This window comes from Lonchura striata, chromosome 2, assembly GCF_046129695.1.
Source record: "Lonchura striata isolate bLonStr1 chromosome 2, bLonStr1.mat, whole genome shotgun sequence".
In the NCBI taxonomy this organism is placed as follows: domain Eukaryota; kingdom Metazoa; phylum Chordata; class Aves; order Passeriformes; family Estrildidae; genus Lonchura; species Lonchura striata.
In genome coordinates this window covers 47,788,784-47,807,330 of record NC_134604.1, presented here as the reverse complement: position 1 = coordinate 47,807,330, position 18,547 = coordinate 47,788,784, and the positions used below count along the sequence as shown (strand labels likewise).

At 35.2% G+C, this 18,547-nt stretch overlaps 1 protein-coding gene across 2 annotated transcripts in view; it reads left to right on the top strand.

Moving 5' to 3' along the window:
- NDFIP2 (Nedd4 family interacting protein 2) overlaps positions 1 to 17,051 on the top strand; it is a 44,910-nt gene extending 27,859 nt beyond the window's left edge. For both annotated transcript variants that reach the window (XM_021529382.2, XM_031504915.2), the window contains 4 exons: positions 7,066 to 7,190; positions 10,225 to 10,291; positions 13,576 to 13,681; positions 15,529 to 17,051. In XM_021529382.2, the coding sequence (XP_021385057.1) occupies positions 7,066 to 7,190; positions 10,225 to 10,291; positions 13,576 to 13,679 (296 nt within the window). In that variant the 3' untranslated portion in view covers positions 13,680 to 13,681; positions 15,529 to 17,051. The remainder of the gene's footprint in view (positions 1 to 7,065; positions 7,191 to 10,224; positions 10,292 to 13,575; positions 13,682 to 15,528) is intronic.
- The last annotated feature ends 1,496 nt before the right edge of the window (positions 17,052 to 18,547 follow it).

Sequence of the window (18,547 nt, the reverse complement as noted above, 5' to 3'; positions counted from 1 at the left end):
AGATGTCCAAAATTGCATGCCCAGAACCTGGTATCCACCTTCAAGGATGCAAGTATGTACTTGGATAAATTGCCAACCTTCTCTTCAAATAGATATTTAGCTGAGTCTGAGTGCACAAAACAGTACTCTTACACATTGGACAAAAATACTCTGTAGATAATAATTTTTCATTATTGTTCTGAGACTATTTTATTGCAAACTTTGCTTACCTATGAAGGAAATGCATAAAATGTGTGTACACATTGTAAGGTGTTTATGCAAATGTGTATTTAATTGGAATGTGTTGGTTATTATGGATACTGGTTACACAGGGATATATGGTTACATAGGTAAATTGGTAAACTTGCTGTTTGTGCTCATAGTATGAGGAGTTCACAAAAACAGTTATAGGTAGTAGTAGACCCGAGATATTAGTTTTTAGTAGTTTTTCTTAGGAAAATGGCAAAGTAAATTAGAAATGAGCTTAAAATAATGAGGGTATATTTTATATGTGGATTGTGTATTCCTGTAAAAGTCTCCAGAAAGTTGATGTATATAGGTATAGGAGAGCAGCAATTAAAATGAAATTTATATTAAGCCTATCTTTTGGGGTTTTTTTCAGAGTGGGATATTTTTAAATGCTGCAAGTAGATGTGGCAGATCACAGCCTCAAATTCTCTCACATAGTTAAAAAAATGTAAGAGAGCTGTATCAGGAGCTGTTCTGTAGTGAAAGGAGAGTGAATAAATGTCTTGTTACAAGTGTGCTCTCCTACCTCCTCCCTGACTGTCAAGTACAGCACTGGAAAATCTTGGGGATGGAAGCGGGGGCAGAGAGCTGTGTTTTAAGTATAAGAGTAAGTTAGCATTCTTTAATTTTATTTTATTCTCGTGAAGTGTAGCTAAATAAACTTTTTACTGAGCTTACCTGCACATTGCAGTCAGTTAGCGATATGTAGCCACCATCTAGTGGTAGCTGCCCACGTTGCATGAAATCGCTGTCTCCAGGCCATCTAGTGGCCAGATCTGTATTTTTGGGGGTGTTCTGATTGTTTTAAGAAGTCCATTGCCAAATATAGATATGTTTCCCATCTAAGCTATAATGTTTAGTTCTGTTTAGCAGGACTAAACAGAATAAGACAATACACACTAAAGAAGTGAAATTCTTTGCAGGAAGAGGTGGATTTTTTAGCTTGATCCAGAAACTTGGTGAAAAAAATTGGAACACCAGCCCATTTTATTTCTAATATATGGTGAAACCATGTTTCAGGAAATTGGTGTTGCCCTTAGTCTGTGGTTATGTTGGTGAGCTAAGAATCTGCTCTCCAATGGTCAGGAATGGTGTCTGCAAGCTTCTTATTTTGAGGGAAATTAATATATTCATTTTGCTATGAATGCAACATGGAAAAAAAATTGCTACCAGACCACTTCATGTGTTATTTTCTGTTTCTGTTATTTTATGTTTAAGTCAGCTGTGCCTTATACAGCATGATAGAAATTTTCTAGAATGCCAGAGGAAGTTAGTGAGTTTCTCAGAGTATTTTTTTTTTTGCATGCGCAACCAAAAATAACTGTATCTTTCCAATTTGAACACAGCTGTAATTGTGATAGACCAAGTAACTGTCATGAACAATGGGTTTGGTTTTCATGCTTAATCTGCCTGTAGTGGAAGTCTTTTGAATTATGTCTGGTAAACTCATGCTGGTAAATTATCTGAAGGAGGTCCTTTTGGATGTTATTAAAAGGTTTATATGGTTTTCCTTTATATTTAAGGAATGCTTTAGAACCAGCCTTTTTTCCAGTGGACCCCAAGAGGAATTGTGGAGCTTATCTGAATTCTTTGAAACCATGTAAGGGAGTTTTGGGTTGTCCCTACAATATAGGAAAATGAATTTGAACTTCACTGATAGGTTAATAAGGAGATAAAAATAGAGAAAAGTGTTCAGTAGTACAACCAAAGCTTAAATTCTCATACAAAAATCTGAGACAAACCTTTTTAAGCATCTATTCTATTTAAGCACTGTATACAACTCGCAACAATAAAATCTGTTTTTACAGGGAAATATAAATGTACATAGTGTCCTAGACATTAAACTGGAACAGAAAATAACCATAACAAAGTTTTGTGAATTAAGGTTCACACAGTTTTCAAAACTGTCAAGTGTCTCAAACAGTCAATAAACTGCACACAAGTTTGGATATCTACTTTGGGGTTTCAAGGGGACCCAAGTTGGAAGGCAGAGTTGGAGCACAAGCTCAGGGTGAGCACAGTCTCCTTGTGTATGCTTCCTGAGGAATGGTAAGCATGGTTGAAATTCCCATGGGAGGCTTCCTCTGTGTAACTTTAGGAAACCTGACTTCTGTATGTCTATATCACAAATATTATCCAGGTTTCCCTTGGTCATGTAAGAGAAGCAGAGGGGAAGTTACTTCATTAAAATTTTTACATGTTGGTAGATAAACTGTTTTGAGTTCTTATTTCTCTCTGGTTATTAGGGCCGGCTGACTGACCTTTATACACAGTCACCTAACTTTTTTCTTACTGTAGAAACAATTTGACTTACATAGTTTTTCTGTATGCATTAGATATACAAAACAATTGGAATGAGGAAGCTTCTAGTTGGGTAGTAAGAAAAGCATAGCAATAAGAGTGATGAAGAAGTAGGATTAAATTGCCAAAGAATGTTTCTGAACATTAATTACTAAGAAAAAAAATTATCTATTTTCTCTGGGAACTGGCAGCCAACATTTCTGGTGATCATCATCAGTCTGTAAGTGAACCCTTAGGATGGAGCAACGATATAAATCCCATTAAAGAATGGAACAAATTTTATGCAGGAGTATAATTCTAGTGGCATGAAGACCTGGAGAGGATTATTTATTATTGCAGTATGCTTAGTAAGTCTAAGCCAGATATAAAGCATTAAGCTCATTGGTGCTTGCTATATATTAAAATAGTAAGTAAATGAACAAACAAATTGTGGAGTAAAGGGTATAACTGAGCATAAGTTGCTTTTTGTATATGTAGTTGCCATTATAATGTTTTTACAGACTTGAGTCATGGCTAAAATTTGGAACACAGAGCTTCAGATCAGTTTTACTGGCTTCTTTTCATGATACTTAAAAACTTAAGTGATTAATGTGTAGTTGTGAAAAGCTAAGTTAAAAAGATTAGCAGATGAAGTACTGGAGCAGCTGAGGAAAAATCACAATGTAATGTGCTTGTCTTTATTGTTTAATCTGATGTATATCAAAATGTACAACTCAAAAGTCTTGTACTCTGTGTTTTGGTTAGGGCTATTTTACTGAAAACCTTAAGGAGAAATACAGCAAAAATGTAGGGACTGCATTGGATCACAAACACTCTTTATTAAAAAAGACCTTTAGTCCAGCCCTCCTCTGCCCAAAGGCCCATTTCTTATGTGGGTCGTTGTGACCCACGTAGTTGTTGTCTTGATGAGATAATGCTAAAGCTTATATTCTTCCTATGTCAATTACATTTATATGGACTTTTTCCTCTTGTAATCACCTCAGGAATTATAAAATTCAAAAACCATACTTTTATCAATCCCACTTCTCTGCATGGTGCTAGAGTGTTAAAAGTAGATACTGAAATCATGATGCCAGTGCAGTCAGCATGAGTTTAGGCTAAATGTCTGAAATGTGTTGACAGAAAGTTGACAGTAATTGAAAGTTGGGCTCAAGTAGGCATTTAATCACTTTTGGGATAGAAAACAATTCTTGCTCAGTGGTTTGATTGGCAGTGGAGATCTACAGGATGCACACAATCTAGCTGTGTGAAGAAAATGAGCAAGGAGAAGATAAGAATTCTTTTTTAGGGTCATGATGTGGTTGTGGCAACTCACCAAAATTTTCCCCCTCAGTTTTAGGGATGACTTTGATAGCATGTTATTAGTGTCATGGCAAGTACATTGTCTGTGCAGCAATGTCAGGAAGCTGATGTTGTATGACGTATGAGTGAGGTCATCTCTTGAACAGCTGAGCAGTGTCATTTACATTTCACAGAGTAAGTGGATGCAGAAAAATAGTGGAGTATAGCATTTGTTACAGCAAGGAATTTGTACAACAACTTAATTGTCTCTAGTAGACAGAGAAGGAAGTTTGTAATTCTAGAGAAATTAGTGCATAATTCTTTTTACTGGTCACTCCCTTCACTGGCCTATTTTCTCCCTCAGCTTGATTGGGGAGCTTGTATTGTGGCTTATCTATGACAACATAGGGATGAAAATTATGAAGAACTTTCATCGCAATAATAAGTTGAGACAGGAATTAACTGCAGTAACTCTTGCCAGCTATAAAGCTCAGAGCTTGTGTGGCTGGCAGAAGATACACATGGATGCACATGATGGAAAAAGATATACAGATGGGCAAATGAGGCTGATCTTCATGTAGAGGAAAGCAATTGGAAGGAATTACTGTCTGCTCAGAAGATGCATTTCTGAAAGCAAATACTGTATTTTGCAACCAGACTGAGACAAAGAATGATTTTCAAAGTAGTAGCAGAATGTGGGATGTAAGAGTGTAGTAATGGGAAAGATGGAAAACATGTAGACATTATTCTTGCCCTTCTTAAGTTTGTTACAATGATGCAACATCAAGGCAGTGTTGGGAGAATCTCCCTAATTGCCTGTGTTTTAGAGTGATGGAAGTAACATGTTCCTTGTGCTGCTGAAGACACAGATTTTTTATTAGGTCCTCACTGTTCAAGTTTTCTATCAAATGGTTACAGATAAAAATTTAAATAATGAGATTTTTCTTCTGTATGTACTTCAGTTTTATTGGAATGTGTGGACTTGCATAGTTTGCAACTTTTATAAGGTTTATATCTTTCCTGCATGTATTTGCTGCTTATGTAATTTGATAGAACAGCAGACTTATTAGGGAGAAAAAATCCTTACTATGAACAAGACTGGAACAATGCTGATGCCTTTACTTTCAAGAGTTGAGCAAATACCTTGATATTAAATATCCATCAAATACTTACTCAGTGACTTATGCATTCTATTTTGAATATTCCTTTAGTTCAAGTTGAAAGTTGGGTAAAATTGTCAGTGGTCCACTTTAATTATAAAAACTAATTTTTCCCCTCTTATATTTGATTAGGAAATCTCTAATTTTTATAATGCATTTACAAATGAGATAATTAAAAAAAATATATATCTGTTAAAATTGTACATATTCTGAGAATTTCCCTAGTCCTCATAGGCCATTAGAATCTTTGTAAGATACCTGTCTTTAGATATGCCTAACTATAATCAAAGTCACTCTTAGTAGCTTGAGTAGTGGGGAGAAAGAGTAGTGAGCTCTTATGCTGAGGCAGGATCAGAGAATGCAGTGAATAAGGAGCTTTTGAAATCTGTTACTATTAAAGGATGGTGGATTTGGAGAGCTTGTTTAAAATAGGGAAATCAAAACAGTTTATCTAGGCTCTCTAAAATGTAAATGTGTCTTGGAAGGATAGGTTAATGTTCTGGGTCACAATGTTGTTCTGCAGGTTTTTTTTTTAGTGGGGGTTGGATTGGTTTTGTTTTTCTCCTCTGCAGATGCCGAGCAGCATCTGTTCAAAGTTGTGGGGATTTTTTTAAATTTTGTTTTTTGGGGTCCTTTTAGATTAGTAATTAGTATAAAAGTAAGAATTCTTGTTGTCACCATCTATTACCCATGTCTTTGACCTATGCAAGATGTTTTTCCACTTTGTACTAAATGACTATTTCAACGTGAAGCCTTCCAAAACTTTTGGAACTTCAGTGTGTTTAAAGTTTGTGGAATCCTACTGCAGTTTTACAGACCTAATTTTGTATTTGTGAGCATATCATTGCATCTTCATGTAGATTATTGTAAGAATTGTAAGAAAGTTTTAAAGTATAAAAATAGTGGGGTTTTATATTTCAAAATGCTTTAATTAAAGAAAAATATTGAGCAATTTTCTGTTCCTAGTTGTGTGTTCAAACTTTAACTGAAGAGACAGACTCATTTTTCCTCTGAGAATTTAATGTCTGAATTTTATATAGCTAAGTTTGGGATTTAAAACATTAAGGACTTCTGGGCAGGGGTTTTGTTCCCCTCTGCCCCTCTTCCATTCTTCTTTCCCTCCTCTGTAATTCTTGTGTTTACTGTGGAGTTCCCTAATGTTTTCAATTTTCTGCTGTCATGTTCTCTCCAGAATTCCTGAGTTACCTTCTTCTACCAGTTCCTGCAGCTCTTCTGTTTGGTGGTTTTCTTTTTGGATGCCCTCACTGATTCCCAAGCTGGGCCATTCCCCTAATTGTGAATTCTCACACTCTGATGTAATGCATGCAACCTGACGTTAATACAGACAATGCTGATTGCTGAGTACATATGTAGATATGAGACTTTAATTTGTTAAATTGGGGCTGTGTAAAAGTGTTAATTAAAACAATAGTGCAAGTTATGCTCAATGTCCTGTTTGTTCATTGATATTTTTTTTAACTTCTGTGTAAAACTTCCAAGGCTTCCTATGTCTTATGAATAGAGATCTAAAAGAGAAGGTATGAATATAGATCTAAAAGAGACCCATGAAACATCATCTTCTCAACTTACCTTTGTATCTATAATAAGTTTTTGGAGCAAGAATGGATGTTTTTATTCTGTTTGATCCAAACTGGATAAAGCTTAATATGCAGCCATGATACATGCACGTATGTGTGCATATAACTATATTTTTGGTTATAAAAGTGTAGAAAGGGTTTTTGGTCTTTGTTTTAATCCAAATCTTGTATGTTATAGTCCTTTTTGTGAATTTACTTTTCTTTGTCCAGTATAATCTGGTTAGGTGTCTATTGCAGTATAATACTTTCTTTTATGTTGGAATTTTCTCTTGTGTAAAGTAGTAGGTTCCAGCCTGTTTACCATTTGCTTTGTCACTAAGTGACTCTACCATGGGGAATGTCTGGGTTCAAAGTCAACCTCTGAAAGCCTGAATTACCGGAAGAGAATTAACTGACTGTGTAAGCGTGTCTGTAGCAGTTTAAAAGTGAAATTACTGTTAAGTCTGTTTGCTTAGCTATACAGATTAACAGAAGCTACTGTTTCTTTTATTTTATAGTGGCATTTATTTTCAACTGGATTGGATTTTGTTTATCCTTCTGTATAACAAATACCATAGCTGGAAGGTATGGTGCAATCTGTGGATTTGGTCTCTCCCTGATCAAATGGATTCTCATTGTACGGGTATGTTTCTTGATTCAACTGTACAGATTCTTTAGAACAAACCCATAACAAGTTATTCAAGGATATAATAAGGGAATTGAAAACCAGTATTTTTATTTTTTTACCTGATACAGCATTTGATGTTCACATTTCCACTAAAATAAATGCTGAATGACTCATTCCTTGTACAAGAATTTAAAAGTCTGTAGAAGAAGTGGAACAAGTACCTAAAATATCACTGGTATTATAGTGTCATGTATAAAAGATTTATAAATATCTTAGCCTGTTGGGAAGGGAATCTTCCTTGTATTTAATTCTTTGTTCCTTGTAAGATACATATGGGATCAAGTCCAACTTAAATATGGAGTTAGTCACATTTTTACCATCTTAAATACTTGATTCTTAATGTTTTCATTGCAAAACTAGATACTTTTCCAAAAGGCGCATTAGCCGAAAGCAAGTTACTTAGCTAAGTGGATGCTAGATGAAATAAAATGCTGCTTTCTGAACTTGAATTCTGCTTATTTGTGAAACACAGCATTTAAAATCCTGTCCCTTTTAATGAAGAAAAAAATCCTGGATAACTTAGATATCTTTCATATTCTGCCATCAATGACCTTTTTTAAATGTTTTTTTTTCCTCTGCGTCTGTTAGTAACTTGATTTAGTCTTAGCATGATAGTAAAAAAAGATTGTCGAAAGATTGCATGGTCCTTCCTGGACCATGTACGGTATCCTTCTTAGAGCTTTTTTTAAAATTTCCTTTTTGTTCATTCAGAGCAGGGAAATGCTGCTGGACCAGATGTGATTCTGGTGTATTTGTTGGAATTCAGGGGCAGAGATGGAATTTATCTTAGTGGAGAGAGAAGACATACATTTTTCATCTATGCGTTCATTTGGGATATTTTCAGCTTCTCTTAAGGCATACTGAACAGAGGGCAGAAATTGCTTATTATGTCAGTTTTATTATTCCTCTCTGCTGGAAAATATGCTCCAAACAAATATAAAAATTAATATATGCTAAGCTTCCTTGTAGAATTACTGTGTTCTAGAGTATAATTAAGTTACTATATGCAACCCAATACTAATTCAAAAATATTAGAGCTGGCCAATTCCAAGACCTCAGGGGTGGAGTTTTTCATAATGAAGATGATCATGTTCCTCTATTGTCTCCCTTTCCCAGAGATAAGAGCAGAAAGCTTGTGAGGTGTGCGTTGACTGTCATTTTAATGGTGACACACAAGCAGGCCTGTGTGCACCAAATTGTTCTGTTCCTTTCTTTCAAGCTCTTCCAAAGGCTTGTGTCACTCTTTTTCACTCAGGGTCAGTAGTGCAAAAACGTTTTGGTGTCTAAACCGCCTGAATTAATGTATGCTTGATCTGTATCAATTTTTACTGGGGCAGGGTAAAGGAGAAGGGTAGGGACAACAAAAGCACAATTTTACTACTGAGGAAGTTCTGCAATCATGACTGCTTCTGCCCAAGGAGAGTAGGAGAGGAGAGTAATGCGCATGGGCAAGTATTTGATTATTGGTATTTGGTAAATCTTCTTTCCAATTAATGTGAATTAATGGAAAAGTATATTGATACATTTGTGTATATACATATTTATATGCACGCATGTATAATGTTTACAGAATTGAAAATACTGACTAAAAAGTAATATGGGATCAATGTCACTGTGTTGTCAAAATCCTAGGAAATGAGTCTTTATATATGGATAATGAAAATACCAATTCTTTAGTTCAACTTAGCAGTTCTGTTTCTTGCTATTTTTTCTTTGATGATAGTGATTAATATTCATACTCTTACATAAGTATACTCTTATATACTCATATAAGATTAAACTCTCAAGGAGTTCACATAATCTGGCTTTATTCTGGAGCAAACTGTGGATTAATTGAAGAAAAAAAAGCCAGCTTTATCTACAGTTCTTTGTGTCATAGATTTTTGTCTGGTTGCATATGTGGCCCAGTATCTTTATTTTTTTGTTGTTTGGGGCTTTTTTTGTTGGGTTTCTTTGTTTTGTTGTTTTTGGGGGGTTCTTTTTCAGGGTTTTTTATTTCCCCTCTATTACTTCTTGGTTGATACACTGAAATGTCCTAGAAAGGGCAAATAGGAAGCACTAAGCACAAAAGTCAGGATGCAGTAAACATAATGAATGATCCCAGGGTGGAAAGTGTGGAAAGTGTATGGAAAGTGTGCAGAGCTGCTGAGTAGATTGTTTTACTCCTTCTGGCAACTCTTCAGCCATCTCCCCATCTCCCTACTTTTTGTGGAGATTTTGGAGACATTTGATTAGTCTTTTTATCAGTGAAGCATGAAGTCTGGAGTCTGGTAAAGGCACAGATACCTGTCTCCAGTACGATCACACCCTGCCCTCCAGCTGCCTCCCACAACACAGGGAGGACAAAACTGTCTGCCATGGTCCTCGCAGGAACAGTTGAAATGGCACTTCAAGGTTCATTTAGTTGCGTTCAGCTCACTGCTAGGAACTGAATGCTGGTTTGAAAATGAAAAGACTTTAATGAGTTGGAGGTCTTTATGGGGCTGGTATTCATGGCAGCGATTAACAGTAGGGGGTATACAGAAGGTCAAAAGCTCTTCTTTTGTAGGGTCAGCAGAACATCCCTGTCTGATAAGATTAAACTAATGTGGCTTTTCGTGTTAATATCTAAAGCAGCAGGCTGCTGTAATGTGTTTGGGATGGCAGGCACTGGGGAGAAAAGGGGAAAATCAACAAGTGGTGATTCATTATAATAAAAAATATCAGATTACTGGAAAGTAATACAAGGGTGTTTTCATATATATATTTTACATGGGTACACACACATATTTTTTAGAGATTTTTAATTACTTTGCTGCAAACCAACTGACAATAGAAGTGTTTTATTTGTGCATTAGACTGCTGTGCATACACTACTTTTGCATTTTAGTAGGATATGTTATTTTTATTATAACTTGCTTTTTCTCTATGCTTTCTCTATTTGCTTAGTGCATTAAATATGTCTTAGTCATCTATCTTACTGCAGCTAAGCCTCGTGTGTGAATTTTAGTTTTCAGATTATTTTACTGGATATTTCAATGGACAGTACTGGCTTTGGTGGATATTTCTCGTACTTGGTAAGTGGCAGTTTAATTAATTTATGTTTTGATGTGGAAGTACTCAAAGATGAACCATATAATTGTAAATGAGAGTTTTGTAACATGTTTAGCTATGTGCTTTTCCTTTGCTGTTGATAGTTTTGTATGTTGTTTTTATTTATGTAGTATTAATGAGGTTATTGGTTGCCATAGTGGTGTTACTGTGTAAACTGTGGACTATTCAAATACTCTTCAGCTCAAAAATTTTTGTTCTGCATAAGGGATTATGTGTAAAGGTGAGACTTGCAACTTGTGCTTTTTAAGCTACTTCTACTGATCTAATGGCGCAGAACTGTGTAATGAAACTTTGGCATTATGTGATAAGTAGTATTTACATGTATAAACCTAATATATCAAGTGTTAAATTTTAAGAAATGTGACTGAACCCAGGAAGGTGGAGTCTACTGTCTTGTGCACAGGTCACAAAATGTCCTTTTTGAGTCCTTTGAAATGCAAACTGCATCAGCAGTTACTCAGTAGGATGAGAGAATGGCTTCATGCTTGCTGATCACAGTGGTCCCATGATGTCAGCTTTCTCTTAAGAGCTCTGTCTGCCCTTATTTAAAGTCCTATGCACATAAAATTCTGCTCTTCTCTTTGTTTTTAATAAAGGTATGCCAAAGCCCAACCACTATAACTTTTCTCTAACTGTGGATTTTGTAATTTGAATATTGAATCTGGAGTGATTTTCTTTTACAGAAGTGAGTGCTGGTATGCATTTAAATTTCTGTTTCCAGCTCTAGAAGCCTAGTAAAATGTTGCTGGTTCAGTAGGTGGCACTCTTCCCTTTGTGTCAATTGATTCAAGTGGCTAACAGCAAATATTAGAATGAGGTGTTGAGTAAGTTAAGAAAAAAGACCAACTCTGAGATCTTCACTGTGATTCACTATTTGTCTTGAAAGTAATGCTAAAAGTCTTAAACAGCATTAACAAAAATTTCTTTATCTGAACTTTTAGTAGTGTTCAAGGGTATTCATCAGACTATCTAATGTCCACCTTGCTCTGCTATTGTGCACTTGGTTGCTTGAAATACATAAAACCTGCAAATGCTTAACAGCTCACAGCATTGGTCCCTTGAATGTTTTCGTATTGTTTTAGGTTATTGTATTGAACTAGGTAAAATGACTCTGCAGGCACAAGCAGACATCGAAGTGAAATTACTCTTGCAGGCACAAACATCTCCAGATAAGTCTTTAATTAAAACCAAGCCCTATGGTGCCTGAAATTGAGGTTTGACACCTTTTTTCATTAGGATGAAAATAGTGCTCTTCCCCGAACACTCCCCTGGCCCCTGCATGTCTATGGAAAAAGCCATGATTTTTCTTTTTACTAGTCCTTTGCACATATTAAGGAAGTAGCTCACTTTAATTTGGGAAAGCTTTATTTTTGGTCTGAAGTGTTTGAGGATTTTTAATCTTTTCTTTAAATCACAAGTTTATGATATGCCTTGGAATAAAAAGCACTCTGAGGCATACAGTGTGCATCTGGCAGTCAGCATTCCCTTGACTTATGTATGTTTTGCATGAAGTATGCCAACAATATTTTTAAACTGATGAAGTGGCTTTATGGTATTGCTAGAACACCGTAGAAGGAGTCTACCTAAAAGAGCTACTTAGCAGGACATGGAGGAGTATTATCACGTCATGGGAACACTGCCAGCCAGATCTGTGTTTTGTTGTTTTGGATAACCTTTTGTTAGAGCACACAAAGTAGTATGTCCAGCATCTCTCCAGAAGTGAATGAGTTGGAGTCTTTTTTTGCATAGCCCTTTGACATCCTTCAGCCCACCTACTGCCATCTCCTCTCTTCTGGTGTTCATCGATCTGTTTCTGCTTTTCTTCTTTCAACATCTGGAAAAATCTGCTTGTGCGTCACGAAAAAGCCAAGTGGTCTACTTCCAAAGAGCTGTCATGTATCAGTGAAAAAATTGGAGGGAGACAATTCTAAATTTTAAATTTAAATGTTAGCCAGTGTTTCTTATTGAGGAACACAATGGAAAGTGGGTTGTTTTTTTCTTTCTTTCCTTAACAGAGAAATGTAAAATATGGGTTGAGCTTGGATTGATTTTCCAACATGTATAATGCAGAAAGTATTCTATCAAATACCTAAAGAGCTGCCTGCCCTCATTTTGCTGTTTCAGCTTCTTTTCAGTTGAAAGGGGGGAACCTCTGGTAGCTTTTGGGTTGCAGGTTTTGTGGCAGACTTGCAGTCAAGATCTTACTGTTTTCTTTTCTACGCAGAATTCACCTTAGTCACAGAAATGTGTCCAGTTGAAGTTCCACTGGTTAGCACAGTTCTTTTGTATTTTTTTTTTTTTTTTTTTTTGCATTCATGTTCTAAGGAAGTTTTGGTTTGGAAAAGGAAAGATAAAGTAATAAAAATAATTTAGAGAGGAGTTGATCATTGGAGAAAATCATGGGCTCATCCAGGATAGCATCCTGGAAGGAAAAGTGCATCATGTAGGAAAGAAAATAATTAAATCCTTTACTGAACTTGTAAAACCTCAGTTTAGATTTTAATTTGAACCTTTGGAGTTTTAATGCACATGTGTATATTCATATAAGCATGTATCTTCAAGGTCCCATTATTGCAAATGTAACTTCACTGTGACTCTTGTGTGCATCTTTTTCCTCTTAGCTGAAATATTCTTTCAAATGCAGTGAAATGTAGATAATTTAAAAGATTTTGAAATTTGGAGTTGACAAAAACTGTAATATTGACATATGTTGAGTAATTTTCTTTGGCAATTTTTCTTCCTCCTCTTGACTGGTGCTTTTTTTATACATGGTTAAATCCCAACTAACCTACTGTAATTCATTACTGGCTTCTTGCTAGAGCAGAGACTTTTTTTCTCTCTCTTTTGACTCACAGTGCATTTATTGGGCATATTGCTAAAGGTACATTTTGTGAACCAGGTACTCTTCTAGCATACTAGTAATTTATTTTGAGAGTTCTATTTGAAAAGAATTTGCAAATCAGATTCTTTTATGCTTCTGTATTTCTTTCATCTTTGTAAATATTTTCAAGCAGTCTTTTTAGCAGATGACACTCGAACTGAAAATCACTAAACTTTGTGAAAACCTTTCATAAAATTGAATCCTTGTATCACAAGATGAAAGCTGACTTGTCATTCACAAATTCAACAACTAAAGACTTCAATTTACTTTGTAAGCTAGGTTTTAAAAATTATGTTAATAAGAATAATGTGGGGTAGTGTGTATTTATGTTAATATCTTAATTTTGTGCATTTTCTACATTTTCAGGACTCCTTCTGTTCTTTCGAGGCTTTGTTAATTATCTTAAAGTCAGAAATATGTCTGAAAGCATGGCAGCTGCTCACAGAACAAGATTTTTTTTCTTGTACTGAAGGTAAGCCATTCTTAGTGATGAGGTTATCTTTCCCAGGAAAATGAAGAAGAAAGAAATATTAAAAATAGATAATTAAACTTCTGTCACAAAGTAGAAGTTGCATGGTTTTTGAACATCTGTCATGAATATTGTATATATATATTCTTCATGGGCTTGGAGACATGTGAAGTTTCTCACTTGAAAGGAAATAATGCAACCTCATTGCCTCCAGTCTTCCCTGGAACTAATGTTCAGCAACAAGAATTAGGAGGAACGTGTTTTTTCTAAGGAACAGTATCTGCTGCTGTCAGGATACTGTCCTTTGTGCTGGAAAAACTGGCTTTTGTAGTCAACCTGCCGTCAGCAAGTTAGGAAGCACTAATCTGCCTGCATATTAAATCTGATTGACATGGGTCTGAACATGCAAACAATAGTTGAGTATTGTCTCTCTTTACATGACTGGCTTAAGACAGTCATGTACAAGTATGATCATTGTGTATGCAACAATGTGCTTTATGTATCCTTCAGGTAGCTGACTAATCAGTCTGGCACATAGCCACTATTTTTTTCTAATACTATTTATCCGTTAGGTGGATTTATTGGACTTCACTGTGTAACTTAAACCAGGGGTCTTTATTTGCATTCAACTTTTTTTATTTAAATTGCATGACAAGATAAATTTAAGCCTAGAAATAAGTATTGCAGCATTTTCATTGCTCTGCACTTTACTAAAAATGCTTAAAGACTGTTTTGACATACCTGAAAAGCTATGTTTGCTGTAAAAAAAAAAGTCTTTTATAAATTTTCCCCAGGATTGATCACAGGATCAGTTTGAATTAACCTGCAACACACTTTTGAAGCCTAAAAACAGACTTGAAAAAAAAAAAACTGGTTCTTTTTTATTAGACAGGACTAAACATTTTAAAACAGCTAATGATGAATGTGTGCTATACAATATACACTTGATGAAAAAGATCTATTAATGTAACTGTGGCATAATATTTCTTTTAAATATGCTTTTTCTCCCCCCGAATTATGCAATAAGTTAATTAACTGAGCTGTATAATGCCTTTTAGCAACAAATATAAATTAGCAACTACATGGCAGCATTGCCTTCTTACAACAGTTAGATATGGCTTCTTTTCTTAGTGTTGTGGTAACCTCTTCAGAATACTGAAATTTAGATATAACTGAAAATACCTGTTTGCTTTCATTACAGTAAAGTTTAAAAGTACTATTTGAAAAACAGCTGTTAGGACTAAATGGTATTTGAGAACTGTAGTTTGATGAGAATAGTGAAAGTGTAGGATAATGCAGTCTGGGGTTCCGTGCTCTTCTGCAGTTAGAATTCTGCATTGGGACAAAACACTGTTTAACCCAGGACTTACTGAAGTTAATGAGTTGTCCTATCAGAGTTCAGTGGCTTTGAATTTTTTCTTTACTTGTAAACATCACTGAGATGTGTGGGTTGTGGGCTCATAAGGTCTGTGGGATGCTTAGATTGATAAACACATAAATATTATGCTTTTGAAGCATCTTAAGTACTAAAACAAGTTCAAATTAATTGCTATTACATTTAAATGTCCTTGTTCTTGCATAGATACGTAAGCTCCTCTAAAGTGTCTCCTCCACACTAATTATTAGTTTTAATAAATAACAAATAACATCCCTACAGTTGGAAATACTCTCAGATGTTCTTTTGAAATAATAACAAAATAACAGTAACTTTTTGTGGATTTTCTCCAATCCTGACATGGGGGTAGGGAGGCTGCTGTTTTGCTTGCAGGGTAAGTTTGCTGGTCACTTAGCAATGCTGCTTTTGGTGCGTCACAGTGATGAACTGAAGTACAATTTTTCTTTATCTCCAGACTGCATCGAACAGACATTCCTTTCCTATGCTGGTGTGAAACTTCCAGATCTCTAACCTTCCAAGTTAATAAGATAGAAGACTACTAAAACCAGAAGACAAATTAATGAAAATATGGCTTCAAAAATGAATGACAGGATGGCTTATGATCAAGTACCAGTTCTGGTCATTCTAGTAAATATTTATAATTACTGCCTTTTGTTTTAGCACATTTGTATATGTGCTTGTTTAAAAGATAGTATTGAAATAAGAACAAACTATCTGTAAGTATAGATTAGGTACAGTCAGACTCAGTTAACCTGTGCTTGTTGTATCTGAAAGATTTGAGTGGTAACTTGTTTCACAGCTTGTATGTACCACTGACTTGGTGATCTAAACTTCTGAGTACAATGAAATGCATTAAATTATTCAGATTAACCAGTTCAGGTTTTTTATATAATTTAGATTCATCTAATGATTGTATAGAATATTTTTCAGTTTACTAAACCCCAAAATCCCTTGTCACAAACTTATATTTGCCAATATTTTTATTGAATTCAACCCAATATACTGGTTTGTGCTAAAACTGATACACTTTGAGTCCCCTGTAAATAACTCTGCATAAATGACTGTTTTAATTGCTTCTTAGGAAATATGTCAAAATATATTTTGTAACAGCATATTCTCTAAATTTTGTTTAATCTTAGAACTATATACATATTTTTTGTTAATTGGCTATTAAAGGTTTAGTTAATAGTAGATGTAATTTTGGAGGTTTGCATTATTGAGGTCACTATAAATACAACATCCACATTGAGTGCTTCTCAAAAAAAACTACTTTATAATGCTTGTTTAGAATAAATACATTGCTATTTCATAAGAACAAACAAGTTTAAATGCAAGGTAATTTGGGAAGTAATCTATGAAGGGAAAAAATATTTTAAAGCTCTGAAAGTAGAAAATGTGTTTTACCTCTCCCTTTATTCATTAAAGGTATGCTATAATGTTCTTATCATCTCTCTAAGGGGTACTGTCTACCGTTCATGCATGTGTAGTTTCTTTTAAAGTTTGTGAAATTTATGCTTCTTCTTTAAATAGGAGAAGACATCTCTCAGTCCTTTGTACAACTGGAATCTCAGTTGCAAAAATACATTGGCTGTTGGTTGCACCTTTGAGGAAAAAAGTACAAATAGTTTCCTCCATTTTTCTTTTTAATTAGAATTCTTCTTTTTTATTACTAACATTAAAACCAGTGAGGTTTATGTTGTGTTAAGCTAGTGCTGTATTGAGTTTTGTATCTATAATTAATGTTTAAAATATACATATGTAAACATTTTAATTTTCCTAATCTTTCAGCGATAACTGATAGTGACTAAAACTTTAGGGGCACCTCTACTTCTCAGCTTTTTATGGAAAGAAGGAAGTTAAGTATTATGTTCAATATCCTATTGGGATTTCCTTCTAAACTTCTGTGTTCTTTTGCATTCATTGTTCAGATGAAAAAGAAGCAAATAATAAAGCATTGCTTTGTTTTGCTAATTAAGACTTAATGCCTTTTTGGATTTTTTTTGTACTTCATGTTGAAAAATGCATACTGCAGTATTTGTGTCAGCTTGGAATTACAGACAAATTATATAGCAAAATAGGTACTAGCTGATCCTCTCTGCTCCTTTTCATCTCATGTTCTATGGTAACAAACTGTGCGGACATTTCTTATAAGGAGTTAATGCAACCATGCAAAGCAGACAATATTGCTTCATTTCCTATGTTTACCAAAATCTACTAACACTATTTTTCAACTTTATTTTATATTCAATTTTCCCATATTAAGTAGCAACTTCTGGTAGAATTACTTCTGTTTGGTCCATGCATTTTATTGGACGCTTCATACACATACTTTGTGTACTACCTTGGAAAAATTCTCATTTGGTCAGAAAGAATAGCAGGGTTAAAAATGTACACATTATCTAATCCTCTATAGTTGTGCATCAGTTTAGAAGCCTGAAATCTCATCAGCAGGAGGAAGGGAACTGGCACAGTATTTTCAAAGACTCTGCAATCTATTCCAGATGTGTCAAATGCTGCATATTTTCCTTGCTATTTCCTGTGAGCTTGGTTTGGAGCAGCTGGCTCCGTGGTTTAGAGACACCTGGCCAGCTTTGCTTTGTGTCTTAGGGGTGTGGGGGGAGAAGCTCCAGTATTGCAGGGAAGTTGACTGTAAACAGATTTTGCATGAATGCAAATAAAGCTTTGAAGCTTGGGACTAAAACATCTGAGGAGAGGAGGTGGGGAGAGAAAGTTCTGTTTTATTTGAGTAGTGGCACTGAAATTTTTCTAGTTTTGTTATCTACTTCTATCACAGGAATATTGACATCTTGAATGTGATTCAGGCAGTCTGTGGGACTCTATTAGCACATTTCAGAAATGATCAGACACTCACGCTTTCGGTCCCCTCCAAGCTCCCTTGGCTGTCTCACCTAAGGTATGGCAACAGTCCTCATCCTGCAACACCTTTCAACACCCTGTTCTTTCTGTATCTGCTTGCCTACCTTTGAATGATGACAGCAGGTGAGGAAAAGTGACTTTGCGTGTTATCATAACATCAGAAAGCTTTTAATCTCTCTTCTTTTGAGAATGTTTTCCCAAAATACTCTGCATTAGTCCTTCCTGTGTGGTTGCTTACATTGTTCGCTCGAGCAAAAAACATTCATCTCATGAAATTACTATAGATAGCTTCCTGGACTTTTGAAGAGAAGATGAACAACCTCTGATATGGAAGTAAACGTCTCTCACTAAGGCAAAAAAGTATTTCTAATCATGCTAAAACATGATTAACATGTGCACAGCTACCCAGAAACAGCAGAGTCCAGGCTATTGTTTCTCCAGTGTATGTTATTATTTTCCACCATCCAGAGATCCTTATCTTTTTTCTTTATAATGTCATAGACTCAAGCTTTTCAACACTGAAGTTTACATTAATGAAGAAATCAGTATTTACAACTTTGTATTTTGTCACACAAATCTCATAATGCTGGCACCTT